The 25,976-nt window shown below is 51.9% G+C and overlaps 2 protein-coding genes across 18 annotated transcripts; one reads left to right on the top strand and one right to left on the bottom strand.

Annotated features, from left to right (window-relative positions):
• Positions 1 to 1,799: 1,799 nt before the first annotated feature.
• On the bottom strand, positions 1,800 to 11,190 carry CYB561A3 (cytochrome b561 family member A3). Of its 17 annotated transcripts, none has more exons than XM_040494966.1 (9): positions 11,080 to 11,190; positions 10,448 to 10,642; positions 9,032 to 9,123; positions 7,808 to 7,915; positions 6,519 to 6,720; positions 5,155 to 5,363; positions 4,406 to 4,560; positions 3,518 to 3,674; positions 1,800 to 2,890 (listed from the first exon to the last, which is right to left on the bottom strand). In XM_040494966.1, exons 5-9 carry the CDS (start codon positions 6,703 to 6,705, stop codon positions 2,867 to 2,869), a joined length of 732 nt encoding a protein of 243 aa, XP_040350900.1. In that variant the 5' UTR covers positions 6,706 to 6,720; positions 7,808 to 7,915; positions 9,032 to 9,123; positions 10,448 to 10,642; positions 11,080 to 11,190; the 3' UTR covers positions 1,800 to 2,866. The 17 variants fall into 17 exon arrangements, with proteins under 17 accessions (XP_040350900.1, XP_040350901.1, XP_040350899.1 ...); XM_040494967.1 differs by lacking the exon at positions 11,080 to 11,190 and adding an exon at positions 10,889 to 10,909; XM_040494965.1 differs by lacking the exon at positions 11,080 to 11,190 and adding an exon at positions 10,793 to 10,896 and having other exon boundaries at positions 8,953 to 9,123.
• Positions 11,191 to 11,283: 93 nt separating this feature from the next.
• Positions 11,284 to 17,545, top strand: TMEM138 (transmembrane protein 138). Its single transcript, XM_040494981.1, has 5 exons — positions 11,284 to 11,396; positions 13,892 to 14,158; positions 15,260 to 15,431; positions 16,593 to 16,668; positions 16,941 to 17,545. The coding sequence occupies exons 2-5, from the start codon at positions 14,031 to 14,033 to the stop codon at positions 17,051 to 17,053; spliced, it is 489 nt and encodes a 162-aa protein (XP_040350915.1). The 5' UTR covers positions 11,284 to 11,396; positions 13,892 to 14,030; the 3' UTR covers positions 17,054 to 17,545.
• The last annotated feature ends 8,431 nt before the right edge of the window (positions 17,546 to 25,976 follow it).

The following is a 25,976-nucleotide window of genomic DNA, read 5'->3' as shown; positions in this document are numbered from 1 at the left end:
TGGTTGAAATGATCATGACCCGGGGTGCCTGGGTGGCTCAGTGGGTTAAGCATCCCAAGTTTGGCTCAGGTCACGATCTCAGAGTTCGTGAGTTCGAGCCCTGCGTTGGGCTCTGTGCTCACAGCTCTGAGCCTGGAGCCTACTTCAGAGTGTCTCCTCTCTCTGCCCCTCCTGTGCTCACATTCTGTCTCTTTCTCTCAAAAATAAATAAACATTAAAAAAAAAAAAAGAGAGAGAGATGATCACGACCCATACCCTACTACCTGACACCCAAAGGTAGGGTCTATGCAGCTAGGCTGGCTCCACTGGGATCCCATTCCTGTTCTCCCTCCAGTACACACACCACACCTCCTAGGTGTGCTTTTCTCAGCACTACGATAACCTTCAGGAATCCAGTGGGCAAACAGGACACCAGAAGAAGTCACCGTATTTTATACATAATTTTTTTTGAAATCACCATATTCTAAAGCTCAGTGGTAGGACAGAAGCTGCAGCCAAGCCAAACCCCAGGTCCCTAGGGCAATCGCTGACAGCACCTGGGCAAGCAGGAGGGGCTGCTGAGTCCGGTGCACGGTACAGATGATACACACACCTGGCCCGTGCTCGGTGCAGGGGAGCAGTTAAAGGCACTGGTGTGCACTCAGACACAACTAAATCCCGATTTGGCTTCAAACCGGCTACATAAACTCAGGCCCACTATTTAGCCTCTTGGAATCTGTAAAATCAGAACAGTACCCGTCTCACAGGGACAAGGACAGGGACTGACATGAGCTGAAGGCAAAGCCCCCAGCACAGCCCAGGTGCTCACTCGCTGAGTTCCTGTTATCACTAGTGTCTGCACCCGACTCCTGCCGGGTCATCTGATCCACCAGCAGTCATCTGTATCTACAGCTGATCACAGAGGGAAGGGGGCCCTCCGTCACTTACTTTACCCAAAGTTGGCCGCAGGCTCCCCCAGTCCCTGGGCTTCTCTGTTCAGGGTCCCCTGTCCATCATGAGTCTGCACCTCGGGTCCCTCGTCACTAGGTATGGTTTTCAGTGCATAGGTGCGCACACTCAGCAGCTGGGAAGGAGACTGGCATAAACACCTGGCCTGTGGATCCCAACTCTACCACTTCCTGGCTCAGTGATCTCCGCTACCAGTGACCAAGTCACTACCCAGTTTCTGAGTTCCAGTTGTAAAAACAGGAAACCTTTCCTTCCTTGTGAGATAACCAAGTACTCAGAAGCTTTTCGTTATTAAGGACGTCCAGACATACCATGAGTCACATACCATTCCAGGAGGGCAGCCTGGAGATCTCTGGAGCCTTTTGGTGTGTTTCTCCCCACTCTGAAGGTCCCAGCTGTCCTGAGGCTTTCACAAGTTTCCCGGAGCTCAATTAACCACAATGTGATCACAGTAGAGAAGGCTTTGATTCTTTAAAACACGATTAAAGGAAACCAAGCTGCGTGAACAAGTTACAGCTCCACCCATACGGAAAGAGGGGGCGCGGGGCACGTGACTGAGGTGCCTGGAAGTCATCCCAGTGGCTTCAAAGGCTCCATCCCCTCAGGAAGTCCAGTCACAGTCCTGCCGACATCGGGCCACATGGAGTTGGGGTGGACGGTCCGCCTCCTCACCACCTGCCAGGGGTAAGTGCACTGGTGCTGCTGGTCACTGAGCACGGCAGTATGGAGCTGGGTCCCAGCAGGGCTCATTTGGAGAGGGCGGGAAAAGCCATGGCCCCATCACTTCAGAGAGGAGCAGATTCCCCCGTCCCCGCCCCCGCTGCTCCCCCCGCCCGGCGGGGGGGGGCCGCGGCTAGCCCTCAGGCATAACACGAGACTGGGTTTGGTCAAGCAAGTAGCCACTGAGGGGGCAAATGAGGCACTCTGGTACTCAGCAGGGAGCACCTTGGAAAGCCGCCCACCGGGCACAATGCACCACAACTTTGGCTTGTTGTATGGGGAGCTAGAGTGCGCAAATCAGCTGGGCAGGGGCTCTGCCAAGAGAGCGAGGCTGAGCCTGCCCGGGGCCAGGTGGGGAGGCCCTGATCCGGGCAGGGGCAGGAACGGAAGTCCGAGGCGTCCCTGGGGCTCATCCCTTGTGGGGCAGCCGGGGTCACACGGTTCTTGGGAGAGTAGGTCATCAGGGTTCCTCGGGCTGCCCGACATTGACGGGCACGTAAGTCACAGGGAAAGGCCAGGATCTAGGCCAGGGCTGTGGCAGCAGCGAGAGGTGGAGGCACGTGGTCACAGTGCAGGTGGACGAGGAATGCAGCGACACGAAACAGAACAGCAAAGAGCAGTCAGCTCCTCAGCTTCTCTGCGGAAGCCCCTCTGCTGCCCTTCTTCTCCTTCCATCACCTTCCATCACCTTCCACCTTCTCCATTCCAGCCTCACGTCTGGGCGGGCTGGATAGAGGGCACGGCAGATGCTGGCCGCCCAACGGTCAGGGCGGCCCAAATATAACGCACGCCTTCCGGGGAAAGCTGCCGGACACCGTTAACCTCCCTCACTTTCCACGTACAGGTTGCACTTGCGTCCTGGCTTATCTGAGCTGGAGAGAGTCTCTACCAGATCCTTAGGGGCCGAGAGGGGATATCAGCTTGACTTCACACAGGGAGCAGGGAGCACACAGCGTGAGCAGCTGGGGCGGCGTGTGTGGAGAACCCGAGAAGTCGATGCCAGGAAGGGGTAGAGAAGCCACCAAGCAGAGCAGGTGGGCAGGAGATTGGTGGGGAGAGCAGGCCCCACGCGGAGGCCAGAAGAGGTTCGGGCCCAGAGCGCAAAGCTGGTCTGTTGCCGAAACCAGAGAGGAGGCCCTGGCAGAGAAGAGCTTCTGGGGGGAAACACCTCCACCTGCTCGTGGGTGCCCTTCCCGCTTCACTCCCCATCACGCAACAGGGGCTGGAAAGACAGGCAGAGGCACAGGCGTTAATGGCAGGACACCACAACTGCCCCTGACTGGCAGGAGTCGCACCTGGCCTGAGCTGTTCAGACAGACCCCCGACCCGCAGGGCGGTCCCCGCCCAAGCCACCACATCTCTCAGGGAAGCCCCAAAGTCCCTCAGTCCTATGCACCCCCCCGTCTCACCACATCCCTCAGGGGGAAACCTACCCACACACCGAACCCACACCAAACCTGTCAGCCAGCACCTGCTGGATAAGCTCCGCCCCCAAGACCAGCCCCCAAGCTGGGAGAATGCTCTCGTCATGCTCAAGCCCTTCCTTGGAGGACAGAAGGCCACACTTTCCCCTCATGAAGCCACAGGAATTTGGAGAAGGGCGTAACCATCACTCTCCCAAGGGACAGGCCCCGGGAGCCTCTGAGCAGCTCCATTTGCCCCCATGGCTGGGATGAGCCGCTTTGACACAGTGCCCCCCCATCAGCCAACCTAACCCCACCATCAGTCGACCCGGTTTCCCACCATGTTACTGAGCGGGCTTCCCGGCAAGGCCCGAACCCTTCCTGGGTGACCCTTCTCTAGGCCTGGCCCTATCCCAACCTGGAATGAAAGACCCAAGACCCCGTACCTGTCCTTCGCTCAGGATCCCTGGCTCTGGGCGTTTCCAAGACGAAACCAGGAGGATATAGAGCACCAGTAGCCCAAAGACCACGACCAGCATCCCAGTGCTGTTGGCAAAGACAGCTTCACTGGGCAGACTGGAGTATGGCTGGGTGTTGTTGTTCCTGAAGATGACAAAACACCGTGGGCCCTCGAGAGATTTTTGCCACCTGTTTTTGCCCAGTGATAGACCCAACACCCTTAACAGATGGTGAGAAAAGCTTCCAAGGACCATCTGTGACCTGGAATGTTAACATAGTTTCTGGTCCCTGCCACCACCACAAGTATCTGCAGGATGCTTTTCACCCGTGAGGAAACTAAAGCTCAAAAATATGAGCTTGCCCACAGTCGTACAACTAGTAAATGGCATAGCCCAGACTTAAACCCAAGTCTGACCTCCTATCTTCCTTGCTTTTCACTACCCACCCCCCATGCCTTAAAATAATGGGGGATGGTAGTGGTTAGGCATGAGGTGGTCATCTTAACCCCCAGCTCTGCCACTTTCGGGCCGTGTGCCCTTAGGGAAGTTACTTAACTTCTCTGTGCCCCAGCTCCCTTATTTGTAAGTGGCAATGACAACAGTATCCATGTTGTAAAATGATCAGAGGATTAAATTTAAGGTGCTTAGAATAGCTTCTGACACACAGTAGGTACTAAGTCAATCTGATGGTAGATAAATTTTTTGCTGACCAATTTACCAATCCCAACCTAAAGATTCCATGACCTTCCAGATCAAGAACAAGCCCATCTCCAAAGGCTCCCCACCCCTGGAGAGGCCCTGTGACCACAGGGTGCATCTTTGGAAGACGCTATGCCTTCCCCTCGACATTAGAGCTGGGGGCCCCATCCCACTCACAAACTGAAGAAGAGCTTCTCATTAATGCCGGAAATGACAGACGCAATGGACAGAAAGAGGATGACAGCTCCAAAGAAGACGTGGATGGGTTTAAGGAGGCTGCGCAGCCACACGGACACCCACGGCAGCAGGAAGACGACAAAGCCCAGGAACCACTGTGAACACAGGGAGGTGCCTGACTGCACCGTGCTGTTCCCGAAGGTGTAGCAGGCCGTCCCGCCCACCTGGGCCCCCGACCCCGCAGTGGCCTCTCGCCCTTCTTTCCCAGCTCAAACCTCCCACCAGCTCCCGCACTATGGTCGATTTCTTAGCCGAACCAGAATGTTCCACGAAATGCTCAGCTACAAGCCCAGTCTCCCGAAAGCCCAGCCACCCTTGTAATGTCTCTGCTGCCTTCCAGTCCCGGCCCATAAAACTCGCCTGTGCAGGGCTGACGTCAGTGTGCAGAAACCACTTCCAGAATTGCTTCTGGTTCACAGAAAGGTGGGGACGGGGAAGGTGGAAAAGATCACAGACCGCATCAGCGTGGTATGTGCTATGATAAAGCTAGGACAACGGAGGGGCAGGGGGACGGGCGTGGGAACTACCAGTCTCCTGCGGCCACTTAAGCTGCCGATTCTATGGGATGCACCCTGCAGGGCCATCTCTGGGCAATAACCGGAGGGAGTATTTGGTGCGGATGCCAGCGAAGTCCCAACCGGAGCCCACGGCCGCCGTCTGGGAGCGGGAACCCGAAGGAGAGGACCCACCTGGCAGGCAAAAAGGAAGACGGTGACGATGCCCAGCCAGCTGTGCAGGGAGTAGAGGCTGACGGTGTTTTCGTGGTTGTGAAACTGAAAGACGACGACCAGCCCCAGCACGGTCAGGATGAAGGCCAGCAGGTGCAGGACTGCGTGGCCAATCTTCCATGGCAGCTTGGGCCCCACCCACGACTGCGGCAGGCGGTACACCAGCGATGCTGCGGGAGAGAACGTCCCAGGGCCCGGCCTCTTCCCCTCGGCTCCCCCAGCACATTAGGGGGAATTAACCTGACGCAGTCCCACACCGCCTCCCAACCAGAGAGGAAGGAAATGCCAGCACGTGGCCACCCACTCCCCGGCATCTCCTCTCCTCACATCGTTTCAGCCGTGAAGGGGGCAGAGGGAGACAAAACAGTGACAAAAAGGGAGAAGCGGGTTTCTTGGACCCACCGGTCTGTCATTACATAATGATGTGTACATATGTCATTACATAACAAATGCACTCAAGCACAGTTCTGCGGGTGAGAAAGCAAAGTCGCTTTCATTATTTCTTCCACCTTCTTACAAGCGCAGTTAGCTGTCACAAACCCGGGCTCTTAATCGGGTTACACAGACCGAGGTCCACAGCCCGGCTCTGCCTCTCAGCTCTGTGGCCTCTTGTTTCTAAATCTCAGTTTCCCCATCTGTAAAATGGGGAGAGCGGCAGAGCCCATCTCACAGGCTTCTCGTAGGAACAAAATGGGCTGAGGTATCTGAAGTGCACAGGTTAAGCAGCTACGACCAGTGTCATCACCGTTCCCATTTTACAGGTGGGGAAAGTGAGGCTCACTTGGGCCCAAGGCCCAGCTCTGGATGCACGGGGCAAACACGGGCCTGGCACGGGTAAGCAGCTTCCTCATGGAAGGACCCGTGTCATGAGACGCTTCAATCTCCTGCTCCCTAAAGCAGAAGTTGGCAAACTACAGCCCATGGGCCAAGTCCAGCCTGCCATGCATTTTTGTGAGTAGTTTTACTGGAACACAGTCACGGGCGTGTTTTCATGTCATCTATGGCTGCTCACGATACAAGAATAAGGATGGGTAGTTGCAACACAGATCGTAGAGCCTGCAAAGCCTGGAACGTTTACTATCTGGCCCTTTACAGAAAAAGCGTGCCAACCCCCCGCCCCAGAGTGTCCGTGAAGCTCTGCTTCTCAGATGGCCCCCCTCCTCACTACTACCTTCCTGTAAATGACACCCGGGGCCACAGACAGCCCAGCCTCCCCCCACTCTCGTAGTCGCAAACCCAGCAGTGACAAAAGCCGGCTGTGGGAGGGAGAGCTCTGCCCCGGCCGGGTCTGGGTCACAGCACGTCTCCCAGGGCCTCGTACTCACCAGCACTGTAGACCACCACTGAGCCAGCGACCATGAACACGGGGTGATAGTTGAACATGAGGCGGCTGGTGCCATCCCAGGCAAAGCCACCATGCCACAGCTGCATCCAGTAGATGGTAAGGATGACGCACATCAGGCCCAGCAGCGACAGTGCATAGAAGGACAAGTAGAACCACCCGACAGCCATTCTGACCAGGCGCCCCTGGAAGCAGCAGAGGTCACACGTCCCCGCCGGCTCTGCTGGCTGGAGCGCACCCCACACGCCAGCTAAAGGAGGGAACACTGAGCTCGCTCTTGCCCAAGGGGTGGGTGCTTTTCACTTCAGATCTCCTGCCACCAGCCCTGGCACTGCCCCATGAGGCCTGATCTCTGGTTATGGACAGTGAGGCTGGCCCCACCCCAGCATCCAACGGTACACAGTTCGGCCAGCTTGGGCCTGTGGCCGGCTCTGGAGAGGGCCCTCCTCTGCCGGGGCCGGACGTCAAGGCTCTGGGCCCAAAGCCCTGCGATTAGTCTCCCTTCACAGGGCCAAAAGGTAAAGAATCCACCCCACCCTCTCCCCACGGAAAATTAGGGATAGGAATCAAAATCCAGGCTACAGTCATAGAAACGCCTCAGCCCTCAGTTCTAACAGAAGGAGGCAAAACCATAATCTGCAATGAGCAACACACCATCATTAGGAAGAAGGAAGAGAGGAAGTCCTATGATCTCCCACTTCTACAAAAAAGTTCTTCCCCAGACGGTGAACTCCATGGGGCTAAACCTCCCACTGAGGAAGTAAGATCAGGCTGTTGCTCTAGAACCTCCCACACTCCACACTTGCAATTGGACAACAGCCCTCAGGTGTCCCCAGGCCTGACACTTCTGCTTTCTCTTCCTCCGTGGAAAGTTCAGAGGAGAAAGGAGGAAGCAAGAACTCATAGTCTAGAAAGCAAGAGTTCATTTTTAGCTTTCCCCGTGTACCTGATAAACTCAGAAACCAACTCTGGTTTCAGACAAATGCCTCGGGCCCTAAGCAGTTGCACTTTAACACCAGGCAGGTGGGCGTGAGGTTTGGCTGGCAAATGCACAAAGCCACAGGGCCGTCCCGGCTTTTCCGCTAACTACACCTGCAGGCAGCACAGGCCCAGCTCTCAAGGTGGTCACCCTGTCCCGCAGACTCACACCGAGAAGGGGACACCGCGGCAGGCTGTAGTCCGGATCCCTTAATCTGAGGCCGCTAACAGAGAGGAAAGGAAGTCCCTGAAACCAGCCAGAACTCCCAAGGAGGTAACACACGATTCCCTCACCTTTAGAATTAGTGGTAGGCTGACAGAGTGCGGGCCTAGGCTCCGATCCTTATGAAACGAGGCATCTGGAGGAAATCACTTAGCATGCGTAGGACTCAGTCTTCTCATCTGAAAAAAGGCATCATAACAGGAATAGAACTTACTGAGTAGAACCTGTGAACACAGGATCCCATGTGCTCCCCTTGACAACCCTGTGAGAGGTCCTCAGCCCCACTTTACAGAGGAGGAAACCAAGGGTCAGAAAGATTTGGGGCACCTGAGTGGTTCGGTCGGTTAGGCATCTGACTCGATTTCGGCTCAGGTCATGATCTCACGGTTTTGTGAGTTCAGGCCCCATGTGGGGCCCTGTGCCAACAGTGTGGAGCCTGCTTGGGATTCACCCAGTCTCTCTGCCCCTCCCCTGCTTATGCTGTCTTAGTCTCTCTCAAAATAAATAAATAAAACTTAAAAAAAAAAAAAAAGAAAAGAAAGATTAAATACCAGCATTAGGACCCAGTAAAGGGGTAGGAAGTTTCAAATCCTTGTCCGTTTGGCTTCAAGTCCCCTGTTTTTTTACCTTGACCATAGGTTGTCAGAAGGTCAAGTGAGGGGCGCCTGGGTGGCTCAGTTGGTTAAGCGTCCAACTTCGGCTCAGGTCATGATCTCACAGTTTGTGAGTTCGAGCCCTGCATCAGGCTCTGTGCTGACAGCACGGAGCCTGGAGCCTGTTTCAGATTCTGGGTCTCCCTCTCTCTCTGCCCCTCCCCTGCTTGTGCCTTCTCTCTCAAAAATAAATAAACATTAAAAAAAAGTTTTTTTTTAAAAAAAAAAGGTCAAGTGAGAAAATGTCCGTTAAGGACGCTGTGAGTGCTAAATATTCTGCTTTTCTCGATGTTGTCACAGCAGTTCATCCAAGCTACCAGCTAAAGCCTGAAGCTCGTGGTCCCCGTGGCTGCCCAGGCCTCTCAGTGGCCCCAACAGCATGTCACGCCAGTTCTCTCCATGACAGGTGTCCACCTAATCAGAAAGACACTGAGCTCTCACAATGTGATCCAAGTTAGCAGTCACCACACTGAGAAAGTTACATCCAAGGGCTGGGGGAAAACCAAGCTTCCATAAGGCTAGAAGGAGAAAAGAATGTCTTCCTAGAAGCTTCCTGACTCAACTCCTGAGCTCAGAGATTTGCTGCCCAGCCTCAGAGGCGTCCCCTTAGTCCCAATAAGAGCAGAGGAAGTTTCGGGTCACCAGATGTTCAGTCACCCCCCAGTGAAGTCAGCATGAAGCACTTGGTCAGCAGGCTCCATCCATCAGACAATATCTCTCATGACTTTCTTTTCCTTTGGAGGAGAAAAAAACAAAAGTAAATATAACCCAAAAGAGACTGTCTCCACCCTCCTGGATTACTGCTCTGGGACAGACTTAGAATATTCAACGGGGACACTTTCCTGAACGAGGGCTGCAATATTACACTGCTCACAGTACACAGAAGAGCCCTTCCTCTGCCCGAGTGTGCAAAAACAGAGAAAAAAAGAATACAGTGAAAACTGCAACCCAAACGCCGAGAACAGTCTTTCATTTATTCCAAGAAAGTAGGTTTGTGCTATGATTTCAGGGTGTGCTCACCATTGTTTGGTCTCTGATTCTGCCCATTCCAAAGCAGAAATCCCCATACGCTTCTACAAAGGCCCAGAATGGTAAATACCTTAGGCTTTGTAGGCCGGACAGTCTCTGTCACAACTATGCCATCGACTCTTCTGATGTAGTGCAAAAGCAGGCACAGACAACACCTTCACAAATCAACACGGCTACGTTCCCCTAAAAACTTTATTTGCGGGCAAATTTCAGGTTCATGTTGTCTTTACATATCACAAATATTATCCTTTTCGTTTCTGTTAGTTATCTAAAAATGGAAAAACCTTGGAGCGCCGGAGTGGCTCAGTTGGTTAAGCGTCCTGACTCTTGATTTCAGCTCAGGTCATGATCTCACAGTTGCGTGAGCTCGGGCTCCACGTCCAGCTCTGCGCTGACAGCACAGAGTCTGCTTGGGACTCTCTCTCTCTCTCAAAATAAATAAACATTTTTTTTTAATCAAAAAAAAAAAAAAAAAATGCAAGTGTGCCAGATTTGGCCTGGAAGTTACAAGTTTTGTCAACTGTGATCTAAGAAACATACTCCCCAACCTAATACTTTCCTCGGTCCCTTGACAAAAAGGATTCTCCCTGGCTGCATCAGGCCCTGGAGTAGGAAATGGGTAAGTTTCCATTCAGCTCTTAATCTTAGGAAAAGGCTCTATTCCAAGCTCTTATATTACTTTTATAATTTAGAACTACAAGCAGATGAAGGGATAGAAAGTCAATTTGTTGTTCCTGCTTCCGGATGAATGGTGGGGGATTTAGGAATCCTGAGAATCAGACTTCAGGTTCAAGTCCTAAACGCTTCTCTGACAGATCAAAATCACCGGGACCCAAAGAAAGAAAGTGACTTGGCCACGGTGAGTGGCAGAGCTGGTACAGGAACCCAGGTTCACTTCCCCTCAGCTCCAAGAACGCCTCACTTCCAAACGTAGCTTCTGTAAAATCAGGGCTCAGGAGTGAGGACCCCTGAACTCCAGCCAGGAGGTAGGTAAGCAAGGTGCTCCTTAGCACCACAGTGATTACAGACCCGCCCTTCCGGACTGCTCCCGTTTGGCTCCGGTGTCGGGAGAACCGCTCCAGGAATCCGGAGCCCGATCCCTGACTCTTCTGCGGGGATGAACGGCGGCTGTCGGTCCTAGCTAACCTTCGGTGAAAACTACGGCGAGGAGCTCCGCCTGCTGACTGCGACTTCCGAAGAGCTTTCGTGCCTGTGCAACCACACCTGTAGAAGGAAGGGCACGGACAGCGGTGTCCATTTCCTACAAAAGAAAGCTGAGCCCGAGCGAGAGGTAGAGACAGCACGAGGGGAAATAGCAGCGGAGCCAGCACTCGAACCCAGGTCCGTGAACTCCCCACCCGAGCTCTTTCTCACCCCCGAACCACAGAGGGTCGCAGAGGTCTCTCGCCACCCGGCGCCGCGGCTACTAGGACTCCGGGAAATTGGAATCGGGGACTTTCGGAGACAGACCCACCCGCCGGGCACCGCCACCCAGTGCCAAAAGAGCCGGGCCGCCGCCCTCTCTTATAGGCTCATAGCACTTCCGGCCGCGCGCGCGGCCGCCTGGGAAATGAAGTCTGGAGTTGTGGACTCCAACATCAGTCCTTCCGCTGGTGTTTCTTCCCTAGGGAGTACCGCCCCGGCTCCGCCCTGCCTCTCACCCCGTCCCCCATCTCGCGTTCGGGCGGACGCGAAGCCTCTCGCCTGGGGCTGGGTCTCAGCAAGACCGCGGGACAGCGACTGGGAGGGACAGGAGCTGGACGTGGCGACGCCGGGAAGGCACCAGAGGACCGAGCCCAGGGAAGCGGGGGCCCAAACATGGCGGCCGGGCTGGCCACAGAGCGCGGAGGGAAAGCCGAGGACCCGCGGACAGCCCGGCACGGACGGCGCCCGCGTCCGCCATCTACTTCCGGGATTTAAAACCTCTTCCCGGAAGCCAGGCCGGCGTCCCCATGACAACCGACGTTGGGTCTCCGAGGTGAGCGTGCTTGAGGAGTGGGGAAAAGGGACCAGGGTCGGAGTTTTCGTTGTCGCTGTTTGGGTTTGGGTGTTTCGCCAAGACAGCCCCGTGTTGAGGTGAATTGGGAAGGGTGAGGAAAACTGCCCTGGGGACAGAGGGAACGCGGCACCGAGCGGTGGGACGGACTGAAGACGGCTTCGTTCTGTCGCGCATCACTGCTGCCCTAAAGCGGAGGTCATCCTTCCCGTAGATTTGGCGGTGGGCGCTTCTGGGTCACGGTTCCTCACGACAGCTCTCCGTGGTGGCCCGTGAAGTCCTAGCTTAGAGCGCGGGCTTTGGTGTCACCCCCCGTTGTGAACCCTGGCTCTGCTCACCAGCTACCTGGAGGAATGACTTGAACCCTGACCCTGTATTCTTGTCTTTAGAACGGGGGATCATTCTTAACTACCTTGCAGAGCAGTTGCGAGGATTAAAGGAAGTTATACCTGGTTGAGGTTAACGTGGTGCTGGTAGGGGGTGATAGCTATCAGTATTATTTGACGAATGAGTGAAATTGCCATCATGCAGCCACTCAAGGCGGGGCGCGGGGGGGGGGGGTGCTTCTTCACCAGGTGAGGTGGATGCGGTTCGCTAACCTCTCAGAGCCACTGTATAATATGGGGATTATATTCGTAATAACTGTCTCCTTCTCAAGATGGGTGTAGGAGTAAATAATGTAATGAATATAAAGAGTTTGTAAATTGTAAAACATTTTATAGATGTTAATTAAAACTTTTTTTTTTAATTTTTTTTCAACGTTTATTTATTTTTGGGACAAAGAGAGACAGAGCATGAACGGGGGAGGGGCAGAGAGAGAGGGAGACACAGAATTGGAAACAGGCTCCAGGCTCTGAGCCATCAGCCCAGACCCTGACGTGGGGCTCGAACTCACGGACCGCGAGATCGTGACCCGGCTGAAGTCCGACACTTAACCGACTGCGCCACCCAGGCGCCCCTAATTAAAACTTTTTAAATATATATTTATTTTTGAGAGCGAGAAAGAGAGAGAGGGAAACAGAGAATCTGAAGCAGACTCCAGGCTCCCAAGATGTCAGCACAGAGCCCCCACGGGGGTGGGGCTCGAACCCAGAACTCTGAGATCATGACCCGAGCTGAAGTCGGACACTCGACCGACTGAGCCATCCATGTGCCCCGATTTACAGATGTTAATTTAATTTCACTCTCTTACACTTCACAGGATTTTGAAATTTGTTTGTAGATTTCACCCGGCTGGAGGGGTCACAGGACACCTTGGGCCTTGGAATGTACCTTCCCCGGTGCCACTATGTGGCTGCCACCTTAAACATAAAAGTTTTGCAGGAGACCACGATTTCCTCTCAGCCTTTTCTGCCTGCACCTCTTCCCACTTCTCCTGTGCCAACGTCTTTCCCACCTAGTGACATATCAGCCTGTTACATAAGAGGCAGCTTTGGGCAGTAGTTAAGAGCACAGACTCTGGACCCAGGCTGCCTGATTCTGAATCCCAGCTCTGCCACTGCTACTGGCAATGTGATCTTGGACAAATAATTTTTCCTCTCTGCGCCTCCAGTGTCCTGTCTGTAAAATGGGTAGCGTAATGATAGTGTGTCTTCTGCTTCATGGGGTTATTATGAAATTTAAATAATGTTAGTGCTGAGGATAGTCCCTGGCAGGGATGCCTGGCTGGCCCAGTTGGTGGAGCAGGTGACTCTTGATATTGGGGTCATGAGTTTGAGCCCCCCCCCCCCCAAAAAGTCCCTGGCAGGGCACCTGGGTGGCTCAGTCGGTTAGGCGTCCAACTTCGGCTCAGGTCATGATCTCACCGTCCGTGAGTTCAAGCCCCGCATCGGGCTCTGTGCTGACAGCTCGGAGCCTGGAGCCTGTTTCGGATTCTGTGTCTCCCTCTCTCTCTGACCCTCCCCCGTTCATGCGCGGTCTCTCTCTGTCTCAAAAATAAATAAATGTTAAAAAAAAATTTTTTTTTTAAAAAGTCCCTGGCATATTGTGATATATAAAGGTTTGCCGCTTCTATTAGTATTAGAATCAATATTACTACATGGCAAGACAGTCACTCTTTGTAGTACTCCTGGATTCCTTTGAACCCAAAAGTAGTTAGAAAGAGTTCTGCGTTGGGGCGCCTGGCTGGCTCAGTCAGAGGAGCATGTGACTCTTGGTTTCGGAGCTGTGAATTCAAGCCCCGTGTTGGGTGTAGAGATTACTTACAGCAATCAAGTAAATTAAAATGAAGAAAGGAAAGGAAGGAAGGACAAAATGAGCTCTGCACTTAGAAGCTTCCAGGAATGGAGAAAGTTGGAGGGTGAGAGTCCCTGGAAGGAGTGACTAGTGGATTTTTTGGTGGCGGTAGTGGCTTGGTCATTGGTGTGTCCCAAGCACATAGAATGCTGCCTGGGACGTAGTAGGTCCTCAGTGAATGTTGTATTAATGACTTTCTAACGACCTTTTTGTTTTGTTTTGTTTTGTTTTGTCCTCAACAGGCCCTTGTCTTAGAGCAAGGGGAACAGCTCTGACTCTGAGGAACTAGTGCTTCTCCCTCAGTGCTGGGGAGAAAGCCAGGAGCAGTTTTCTGGGTAACTGTGGAATGTGCCCCGCTGGGCCCATCAAAGCAGCAGCAGGATGCTCCAGACCAGTAACTACAGCCTGGTGTTGTCCCTGCAGTTCCTGCTGCTGTCCTATGACCTCTTCGTCAATTCCTTCTCGGAGCTACTCCGAATGGCTCCCGTCGTCCAGTTGGTGCTCTTCATGTGAGTTCAGGGGGTGGGACTGGACAGCTGGACACAGGCAGTTAGAAGGCCCCGACGATTATGATTCAGCGTTTTAAAGTAGCTGATGGAAAAACCTCAGGGAAAATCAAATTTCACCCATGTTGGGTACTCCACGGTACGGAGACATGTCAGAGGTCCTGTGTTTCTATACTTCTAGCAGGGGCCTGGGATACAGGGAGCAGTCAGAGGGTCAGACTGCTCACCGTGTCATTTTCTTCCTCTGTGAGTAGAAATCTTGGCTTACTCTGCCATGAAAGGGGGTTGCAAAATGGCAGGTTAAAAGGGTACTCGTATCAGTTCTCTATATGGTATGGAAGCGGTTGGCATTTTTCCTGCACAAAGATTCAGAGACTCCATGAGGCAAGTTCTCGACAGAAGACTAGTTCTCGGCACCGTCTTCCTTCCTTCGGCACTGTCGCATGAATACATGTGACGGGTATTCATTGGCCTGCCGGACCGTGTTCTAGTTGCAGTGGCAAACCTGATAATTTCCTGCTCTCACATGGCTTCCATTCTAGAAGCCCCCATTGACCCCTCCCATTGAGAGGGACAATGAACCCATTTTTTTCAAGATAATTTTATAGAGTAATAAATGTTTACAGTGGATGTGAAGTAGGTGGGGGTGGGGAGGGGAGGGCTACCCTAGGCGTAGGGTTAAAGAAGAGTCTTTCTGAAGAGGGGACACTTGAACTGAGACCTGAATGGCACTAAGGCACCGTCTGTGCAAAGATGGGGGAAAGGTGTTGCCGTCTTGCTAGATGAAAATGTCTGACGGGACCAGGTTATGCGACAGGCAGGGCCGGCTTTGGACAGAAGAAACCGTCTTCTCACCAGTGTCTAGAAGTTAAGAGTGTCAGAGCAGGAAAGCCTTGTCTGTGGACTGCGGCTCAAGTGATGGGGCCAGCCCGTAGTTTTAGTCTCGTGTTATTTGGGACCCAAAGCCCATGCTATCTCTGGGGAGTTTCCGGAGGTCTAGATCACAGGGAAGGCCAGACTTCATAGTGTCCCTTAGGACCCAGGGCCAGCTCTTGGGTCGTCCCACAGACCTCCATTTGGCTGTGCTTTGTTTTATGTTTGCAGCATCCAGGATATCGCCATCCTTTTCAACATCATCATCATTTTCCTCATGTTCTTCAACACCTTCGTCTTCCAGGCTGGCTTGGTCAACCTCCTATTCCATAAGTTCAAAGGGACCATCATCCTCACAGCTGTGTACTTCGCCCTCAGCATCTCCTTTCATGTCTGGGTCATGGTAAGAGCGGAGCTCTGAATTCCTGAACCCTTAAGGGACTAGGAGTAGCTTTTTCTCGAGGAAGCCACGAGGAAGCCAGCATCATTCTTTTACATCTCAAAGAATCCTTGATGGGAAACCGGTGAAATGAGTGTGGTCCCGCCTGGGGTTGGGCATGTGAGAGCTCCATGAGGCACCTCTGCCCAACCTTTTGTGTTAAAGAACTGCCTTATCCAAGAGTCAGGGGCCATTTCTGGAATATTCAGCTCACCTTTGCCCCCAACAGTCCAGCCAGAGCTAAAACAGGAAGTCGAATCCGTTTTATCATTAGCTATTTGGGCAGGTGGGTGTTGAGACAGGGAATTCTTAGGCATCCGTGTCCCATGGGAAATGGCCAGGCCAAGAGTGCCCCTTGCCCTTTAGTGCTTCGTGCCCTCTGCTCTGTCCCCGTCACTTATACTGGAAGAACCCTTCTCCAGTGTGCCTCAGAGCAAATGCCAGGTTTCGTGGTTCCAGATTTCTCCTGCTTCACGAATGGTTCTGTCTGTTTGGGTATGGCCTGTGTTTCTCGCGTACTCATTTTGATGGAACACAGTAAAACCTCAGGGTTCTCTAGTCGTTCCTATACTAACGCCACCTTAGACTGAGCCGTCTGTTAAGTTGCCCTTGTTATTCCACGGAGGGAAGTAGAGCTCACAGGAAAGAAAGAGCAGTGCCAACGTCTCTAGGTGCTTCCTGAAGAAGATTGTCTCTGCTCTCCCTCCTGGGGCCAAAATAGGTCCTGGCTTTGTACTGTAAAGCTGTTAATCTGATTAAACCTTGAGGGCACTAAGCCTTTATCTGACAGGAACCGAGCCTGAGATCTTCAAGGCAAGACAGTGACCACACCGAACTCCTTCCTGAGATCATGTATAGCACTTCTCCTTGGAAAAGGCTGTGGAATGGAAGGAAATAAATAGCTTAGTTCAAACTTCCTCCTTCAGGGTTAAAAGGATATTTCCTTTGCAGCAGAAAAGGGAGTTTGAAGCTCCTTTGAGAAACACTACTTGGGGTTGTGGGAAGAAAGGAGGGGGAGATTAGCCTGATTTAAAACCACGTGGCATGTCTGCAGCTAACCAAGGTGGAGATGCTAGGGCCTCATCTGGTGGCTAAGCTTTCCCTGTCTCCTCATGTCTCCTGCAGAACTTACGCTGGAAAAATTCCAGCCGCTTTGTCTGGACAGACGGACTTCAAACGCTGTTTGTATTCCAGAGATTAGGTAAGGACCAGAGCAACCTCAGGCCTCACTTCGGTGCCACCATTGGCTTGGGCTACTAAGGCCCTTGATCCTGCCTTCCCCGTCCATCACAGCCAGCATGGGATGAGTGGATCAGCCGTGGCAAGAACAGGAGAGATTATGGCCCACTGCCCTTGCTGGGAGTCACTGGGAGATCCTGAGGCAGGGCGCCCCTCCACCTTGGTAGGTGTGGTTCTTAGCCTGAAACGAATACTCAGGAGCGTCCCTGAAGCTTCTTCTCTACTTATCCACAGCGGCAGTGTTATACTGTTACTTCTACAAACGGACAGCCGTGAGACTGGGCGATCCTCGCTTCTACCAGGACTCGTTATGGCTGCGCAGGGAGTTCACACAAGTCCGGAGGTGACCGCTTCTCGTCACACTGATGGAGGCCTTTCCTTCCTGACAGATGCTACGCTTGTGGTCCTGTGGGGTGGGGGCTGGCCCTGTGCACAGGAAGCAGCTTGACTTTCCTAGGACAGGCTCAGGCCACTTGTGTTCTGCAGTCAAGAAGGAAGATCTTCCCTCTTGCAAGTTAAAGTGTTTCCCAATACAGATTTCAGTACACAACGCTCCCCGGCCTCCTACCTCAGGTCCCTTTTCCTTTTCTGCCCTCTACTCCTCTTCCTCACGGAAGGCAGTGAGGCTTTATCCTTGGCGAGCTATCACTTAGCCTGGTCCAGGAGGGGCTCCTGGCACCTACCTTCTTTGCACCAAACACTAATTAATGACTGAAGGATGCAAAGAGTGTCATTTCTGAGCTCCTGACTGATGACACCGTAGACATGTAGATTTTATACCCAAGGCGCTTTTTTTACATTTTATAAATAGGAAATAAATTGAATTCTTTTTCCAGAAATGGTGGAGTCTGTCTGTCTAGCTACATCTCTTCTCAGATAAGAGGCGTGTCAAGTCCTAACCTAGCGTCTTCTTGAGCCACAGAACAAATACAGATATTTATTGAGTGCCATCATGAGTATAAGCTATTTTTATAGGAATTGGGGATATAATCTGACGCCCCACCCCGACCCTTGGAGTTCCAAACTTCGGTGCTTTATCCAGACTCTCCCTGCCATTAGGACCCTAAACTGCCCTCAGAAGAATAAAAATGTTCCTTAGCCTGCTTTGGCAAAAGAAAATTTTAAAGTGCGTGTGCCCGTAGTATCCGTTTTCTGTTGTCAGAATAGTGTGTAACACTATCACGGAACTTCACTGGTGCGTAACAACGAACAGTTACATGGCTCTGGAGTCTCGGGGTTCAGCTGGTCGGGCTGGTTCAGGTGATATCTGCCGGGCTTGCTCATGTGTCTGTGGTCAGCTGTGGGTCAGCCAGGCGGCTGTGATGATCTTGGGATTTGGGCTCTTGGCAAACCTGGGCCAGCCTCAGCTGGAATGACTGGGCTGTTCTGGTTCTCATGACTCATCCTTCAGAAGACTAGCCTGGGTCTCTTCACATGACAGCGGCCGAGGAGCAGAAGAATGAGCCCCATTGTGTAATCTTCCTTCAGCCCTCTGCTTTTATCATGTCCCTTAGACCCCCATTGGTCAAAGCAAGTCATATGACTGAGCCTGGGGTCCAAGTGGGAAAGCACTACAAAGCTTCCTGGGAAAAGGCACGGATCCAGGGAGGGCCACTGATTCAGTCTACCCCACCGGAAAGTTGCTCTATGGAACTCATTGTTCAGAGGTACTTTAGCACGGAGGTTGGCAACCTTTTTCTGTGAGGCACCAGATAGTAATTATTTTAGATTTCAAGGGCCACATATATGGTCTTTGTTGCAACCATAAGCACACCTTCCTTTACTGTACTTCACGGGTGCTGTGGTGTTTCGTATAAATACAAGGTTGGTGGCAACCCCGTGTCGAGCCAGTCTGTTGGCGCCATTTTTTCCAACAGCATTTGCTCACTTCATGTCTCTGGGTCAATTTTGGTCATTCTCAAAATATTCCAAGCTCTTGCGTTGTTAATGTATTTGCTGTGGTGCTGTGTGCTCAGTGATGTTGTTACTATTGTAATCGTTGGGGGCGCCGCGGACCGCGCCCATGGTAGACAGCAAATATAGGCCATAAGTGTGCGGCATGTCGTGACCACTCCACCGACTGGCTGTCCCCATCTCTCTCCCTCTCCTCAGGCCTCCCTATCCCCTGAGACACAACATTATTGGAGTTAGGCCACCGAATAAGCCTAAATGGCTTCTGAGTGTTCGAGTGAAAGGAAGAGGTGCACATCTGTCACTGAAAGTCCAAAGCCAGCGTGACTGAGCTCAGTGAGGAAGGTGGGCTTCAAAAGCCAAGATGGGCCGAAAGCAAGGCCTCTTCGGCCGAGCGGTGAGCCAAGTTGTGAATGCAAAGGGAAGTTCCTAGAGGAAATGAAAAGTGCCACTCTGGCGTTCATACACACGAAGCAAAGCCACCTAGTTGTTGGTTCCCAGAGAGTCCGAGCGGTCTGGAGAGAAGACCAAACCAGCCTCAACAGTCCTATAAGCCGGCGCCTAACCTGGAGCAAGGCCTGAACGCTCCTTAATTCTGTGAGGGCTGAGAGAGGTGAGGAGGCTTCGGAAGGAAAGTCCGAAACTAGTGGAGGTGGGTTCAGGAGGCTTAAGGAAAGAAGGCATCTCCAGAACATCAGAGTGCGGGGGGAGCAGCTGCGGGTACACAGGCAGGACCCTCCCTCCAGCAAAACGATTACAACTCACTGGAAGCTCGAGTGACGGTTCGCAATTTTTAGCAATTATTTTGTAATTAAGGTATATGCGTAGTTTTTTTAGACATGATGCTAGTTAACACTGGCTTGACCGCAGTGTAGTGTGAGCACAACTTAGATATACACCAGGAAACCAGAGCATTCACTGGACTCGCTCTATTGCGATGTTTTTCTTGTGGCGGTCTGGAACATTCTGAGGGCTGCCTGTGTGCAACCTTAGCGTCGTAGCGTGAGAGCAGCATGGTGATAGGTCAGCGAGTGCCTGTGGCTGTGTCCCCATAAAACTATGGACACTGAAATCTGAATTTCATATCATGTTCTTGTATCACAAAGTATTTTTCTTTAGACTTTTTTTTAGCCACGTAAAAAATGTAAAGCTACTCTTAGCTCAAGGGCTGTGCAAAAACAGGCTAGATTTGCCCCGGGCCAAAGTATGTTGAGCCCTGGTTTAGAAGCCTAGAATCAAGTTCTGGGGAAAGAGAGACTATAGGTAATCTGCTGTGCTGTCGAGACTTTAACAGATATCAGGGGCGCCTGGGGGGCTCAGTCGGTTAAGTGTCCGACTCTTGATTTCAGCTCAGGTCATGATCTCACGGGTTCGTGGGTTTGAGCCCTGCGTTGGGCTCTGTGCTGACACCACAGTCTGCTTGGGATTCTCTTTCTCTCTCTCAAAAAAAAATTTTTTTTTAACAGTTATTGAAAAAGTACAATGTTCAAATAAACCGTGTAAGGGGTGTGTGTGTGTGGGTGTGTGGGTGTGGGTGTGCGCGCGCGCGCACGCACTTAATATGTTCATGTGGTACAGGGGCGCCTGGGTGGCGCAGTCGGTTAAGCGTCCGACTTCAGCCAGGTCACGATCTCGCGGTCCGTGAGTTCGAGCCCCGCGTGGGGCTCTGGGCTGATGGCTCGGAGCCTGGAGCCTGTTTCCCATTCTGTGTCTCCCTCTCTCTCTGCCCCTCCCCCGTTCATGCTCTGTCTCTCTCTGTCCCAAAAATAAATAAACGTTGAAAAAAAAAATTAAAAAAAAATATGTTCATGTGGTACAAAATTCAAGTTCTAAAAAGGTCTATGCAATTAATCTTTCCATTGCTGTATCTCAGCCACTGAGTTCCTTCCTCCCCACCCCCCCGCCCCTCCCTGACAATCTACATTTACTTATATACTTCTTATAAACACTGTAACATGTCAGAAACATTTTTACAAAAAAAATATACAAAAGACAAGAACAAAACAGTTGTCATCATCCTATCCCAGCCATTTATTTCAAATCTTGGATGATATGTGTATATATTTTCAATGCAGGTGTGATTATGGGGAATATGCCATAAACCAGTTTACTCCCCACCTTCCCCCACCCCCCCACCCCCAACTCAGCAGTAGGAATGTGTTTTTTAAATGTGATGTTAAGGGGCGCCTGGGTGGCGCAGTCGGTTGAGCGTCCGACTTCAGCCAGGTCACGATCTCGCGGTCCGTGAGTTCGAGCCCCGCGTCGGGCTCTGGGCTGGTGGCTCAGAGCCTGGAGCCTGTTTCCGATTCTGTGTTTCCCTCTCTCTCTGCCCCTCCCCCGTTCATGCTCTGTCTCTCTCTGTCCAAAAAATAAATAAATGTTGAAAAAAAAATTAAAAAAAAAAAATAAATGTGATGTTAAATTAACTCCCTGGGGACAGTCAGCTTTCAAAGTTCAGAGGAAAGAAAAGAATTTTACAAGTGCTTAAAGACTTAATAGCATGCAGTTTCTGCTGGCTGACCAGTGCTCCAGCCAGTAACTAGAAAAAACCCCCAAAAAGATAAACTATAAAAAATCGTCTCTTAAAAGGGCTTCAGAGAATTACTGAAGGAAAGAGGATTGGGGGACCTAAAATTCTACAGCAGGGAGATTCACAGAGAAGCGAGCTGACAGTTTGCGGCAGATTTTTCCCAGGGGGCATTTGCTGATTCTGGGTTTGAGCAAGAAGCTAGGAATCCAAGCATTTCCCAGATGCGGGTTACATAGCCAGGAAACCAAGAGGCCAGCCGAGCTTAGTGGTCTTATCACACTGGAGGAGCAAAATCGAGGGCTAGAGGAGCCTTAAAAACAAAACATTATCTCCTCAAGATATTTACCTAATCTTCGGGCCAGAGGCTATCAAAAGCTAAGCCTCAAAGCTCTGAGAAGCAGAACAGAATTTTTGGCAGATTTATGGAGCTGATAATTAGAATCCAGGAGGGAACGGGTAAGCAGATAAAAAGCTCTGGAGGACCCCTTACCAGGAACACGATGAAACAGGTAGACTGGTACCTATCAAAACTGGAGTGCAGCCTCAAACCATGTAGTTCCTGAGTGAGTTATCTGCCTTGCAGAGAAAAGAGTGGAGGAAAAAACATCTAGAGACACTATTACTTATTTATTTGAGAGAGCAAGCACCCATGTGCAAGTCAGGGAGGAGCAGAGCGGGAGAGAACGAATGCCACGCAGGCCCCTCACTGACAGTGCAGAGCCCGACGCAGGGCTTGAACTCACAAACCATGAGATCACGACCTGAGCTGAAATCAAGTGTTGGATGCTTAACCGACTGAGCCCAAACAGCTCCTTGAAGATACTGGAGATTGAAGGGAAAGGTCGAGGGGCAGTCCACACTCAAAAGAGGGGAACTATGCGAGAAAATTCCCTATTTGTGCTGCTCGTAGCTTGATAGTAGACAAAGTGGCACGTACAATACGCTGGCGGAAAATCCCAGAACCATAGCCCCGAGCCCGGGGAAACCGGAGCCGCTGGCAAGAAAGGTGAGAATCTCAGAAGGGGAGGCGCCAGAGAGGCAGGAATCCCCAGATTCTGTCTGTCCACATTTCTGCCCAGGCTCTGGACCACGCGTGTGCAAGCCAGACTCAAGGCCGCTCGGCCAAAGACAGATGGAGACTGGGATTGGAGTCGTCACCCAGTAAGTGTGGTCTGCGGTGTGTATCCAGCCAGGCTGATTACCTGATGCAACCAAAGGAACATTGCTCTTTGCAGACACAAGTAACGGAAACCGGAGTGTCCACACCTCAGCATTCGGAACTGACACGGACACCGAGACGAACCAGATCCTGGAATTAACAGACAAGGGTATTAAAGCAGCAATGGAAATCCGTTCTCAGCAGAATGATAGGTGACCTCAGCACAGAAACCAATTATTTTTGAAAAACAGAAATCCCGGATTTCTGAAATAAAGACATTTGCAAATAAAAGACATTTGCAGATAAAGAGAATTAGTTGCCAAGAAATGCTGAAGGAGTTCTTTGGCTCGAGGGAAACGACAACAGATGGAAACTCAGATCCTCAGAAAGGAACAGAGCACATCAGAAACCGTGTCTAGTTAAATCTTTTCTTTTTTCCTGTTAATTTCTTTACAAGACATATGAGTGCAGTATGCACATTGTTTTCAAGTACGCAGGATATTGGCCAGTATACGTTGGGCCATAAAACAATTCTCAATGCATTTAAGAAACAATAAATGTAAAAGGATAGAGAGTGGGGCGCCTGGGTGGCTCAGTCGGTTAAGCGTCCGACTTCGGCTCAGGTCACGATCTCGCGGTCCGTGAGTTCGAGCCCCGCGTCGGGCTCTGTGCTGACGGCTCAGAGCCTGGAGCCTGTTTCAGATTCTGTGTCTCCCTCTCTCTCTGCCCCTCCCCCGTTCATGCTCTGTCTCTCTCTGTCTCAAAAATAAACGTTAAAAAAAAAATAAAAAAAAAAAGGATAGAGAGTAAGTTCTTTGATAATAACGGGACTGAGCTAGAAATCAGTAACAATAAGACAGCCAGGTGGTCAGTCGAGGTCCAATCAGGAGATAGAAACCACATGGTCATTTAAACACGACAAGTTGACTGTAAAGAATCATTAACGACAAAAGATGTAGAGAGAATTCTAAAAGGGTACCTGAGGGCTGAAGGAGAGTACCCAAGGGAGGACAAGCTTGGCAGAGTCCCCAGCCCCCAAGGCCGGGGGTCAGACCTCACCACATCCCACCGGGTGTAGACAAGTTCACTGGTTTGCCCAGGCCAGAGCTGCTTCGCAGTTGTTAGGCAAGAAACAAGCCTGCCAGGACACAGGGAAGCTGAGGCTGGTGAGCAGGTGCACGGGGGGTAAGGACACCACCTGCAGGCACCAGGCCCAGAGCACACAGTGTCCGCAGGTGGGTCAAAGCTGTTGGGAAGGTGACCAAAGGAGTTAAGAGTGTCCTATGTGTGCGAGGCCCAAAGCGCATGACCTCCACATGGCGGGGGGGATGGGAATCAGTGGGGAGAAGAGCCAAGGTTGGTGAGCAAATGTACAGAGGGAGTTGGGGCACTGCTGTGGGTACACAGCGTCCATGCCTGGAAGGCTTTGGGGAAAATCATCCCAGGCGTAGATAAGAGGCTGAGGGGCGCAGATGCATAGAATTAGGGAGGTGCCCCAGGGCAAGCCCTGGAGCATGCAGTATCCTTGACAGGAGGGCCGCAGCAAAGTAGTCACTGGGCCTGGACCAGGTCTGCAAGGTTGCTGAGGGAGTGCCTGCTTCACCTGATGCCCCCCTGTGCACCTGCAGTGCTGACAGGCCAGGGCAGGAGCAAGGAAAAGCAAACCAGAGCTCACTGGAGCCTAGAAAGACCCGTCCTTTCCTTCCTTCAGTGTCCCTCCGGCGCCCTCTACTGACAAAGCTAGCATCATGCTCATGCTCGCTGTAAAGGAAGCACCACTGCCAGTCCACTAACATACTGAAGGGTGAATGTGGAGCTAAGAGGCAAAAAGCAGATAATAGAATCCGTCTTTCTGGCTACTCAGATTGCATATGCACCCTTCTGCACCTGTTTGAACTTCCCCATCAGTTCTGTTCCTACCAACAAGATCGATCTATCCTTCCAAGTGATGTTCTCCCCCTTCCCCCCAAATGAGAAGACACAGTCCCAACGGTCACTGTATCCAGAGCTGGCTATACTAATCACCCTACGGTAATATTCTCTTACCTAAAGATTAGATCACAAAGCTGACCTACAGGTTGTACATAAAATGGGAAGTGAAAGGGGGAAAATGGTCAGTAGATGCAAATGAACACACACAAGAACGAAAGAAACCCACGCGAAACCACTACGGTCCTCGTTTTTGTAATTGGTCTCTTTGTAACTGGTCACGAGGTCGGAGCTGATATCCACGGCAGCCTTCTTCAGCTACCCCCTCCATGTTTCCCTTTTCCTCGGCTGAGAGTCGGCCGCTCGGGGCTCTTTAACCCAGTAGAGTGAGACAAACGCTCATTCTGAGTGATGCTCGTCTTTAACTGCCCCGCTTTGCGTGGAGCATGGATGTATCGGGAGGCGCCCCAGAGGCTCCTCTAGGCTCCGGACATAGTCTTCATCGCCTCCATTGTGTAGCAGCGGTGGAATTTCCCCTTGAGAACCAGGATCAGTTACTCCGGCCAGTAGACTGGACCCCTTCCCTTTTCCTTGCCCATTGGTTTAGTGGCACAAGGAGCCCAGAATGGCCACGTGGCAGTCCCATCTTCCAATTCAGTGGTTCCATTCTCGTGTCCCCTGTGGACCATTCCTCACTTGGGAACTAACGTCTCCAAATCAGCAGGCTCTAACTTTTCAGGATAAGAGGCAAAAACTCTACGGGTGGGGAAGGTATAATAGAAGAGTCATTCCTACTCCCGTCCCATTGTTCCTGGCCCCATGTTTGCTGGCCAGGGGGCTGACGGCACCATCAAATGGCCTCTGATTCAAAGACCTACTTCATTCTGTAAATCAACCCTCATCCTTTCATGGTGTTGTCTCCCAACTGGTGCCGTAACTGGGTCTTCAGTAAGCTGTTCCACTTTGCAGTTAAGCCCCCTGGTTCCAGGTAGTGATGCACGTGCGGGAAGACTTGTTAATTCCAAGGGCAGAAGTCCCTGGCCACACTTCCTCTGCTGCGAAATGGGTATCTTGATCAGACGCAGTGCTGTACGGAGTACATGGTGTATGTACATGACATCTCTGTCGGGAGGGTCCTGGGAAACAAGGCTCCAGGGTGTGGGTGAGCCAAGGCTGGTGGGCGGGTGTGCAGAGCAGTCGCGGCACTCCTGCACGGGGCTGGTCTAGAGCCTGTGGTGTCCGTATCGGGAAAGTTCTGGGAAACTCCCTCTGGGGTGCAGCAAGCTGAGGCTGGTGGGCAGGAGTACAGAGGGATCCGGCTGGTGTGAGGCTGCGGCAAGGGGATCCCAAGCCTGGGGTGGAGGCTAAAAGACGGCTGCGGGCCCCTCCCCTCTTAGCACACAGCTGTCCCCCCCCCCCATACACACGTCTGGCGTGACAGACTGTGCAGCGAGAGCAAGAACAATAAAAACGCAGCACACTGGAACCAGGACGAAAGCCCCCTTCTTCCTGCAATGTCCCTCTAGCGTCCTTTTATCATCATGCTCACTGTAAGGGCGAAATGCTTAGAGTCCAGTCCACTGTCACAGAACAGGTACTGACAGGTGAATCTGGGGCTGAGGGGCAATATAGTGATAACTGCCACACTGAAAAACCACTACATATTTAGAAAGTAAATAATAGCACTTGTAAACAATCCACAGATCAAAGAAGACATCAGAAGGGAAGTTAGAAAGTCCTT

The sequence above is a fragment of the Herpailurus yagouaroundi genome, unplaced genomic scaffold, assembly GCF_014898765.1.
Source record: "Herpailurus yagouaroundi ecotype Mexico unplaced genomic scaffold, PumYag 187, whole genome shotgun sequence".
Classification (NCBI taxonomy): domain Eukaryota; kingdom Metazoa; phylum Chordata; class Mammalia; order Carnivora; family Felidae; genus Herpailurus; species Herpailurus yagouaroundi.
This window is presented reverse-complemented; position numbering and strand designations above follow the sequence as displayed.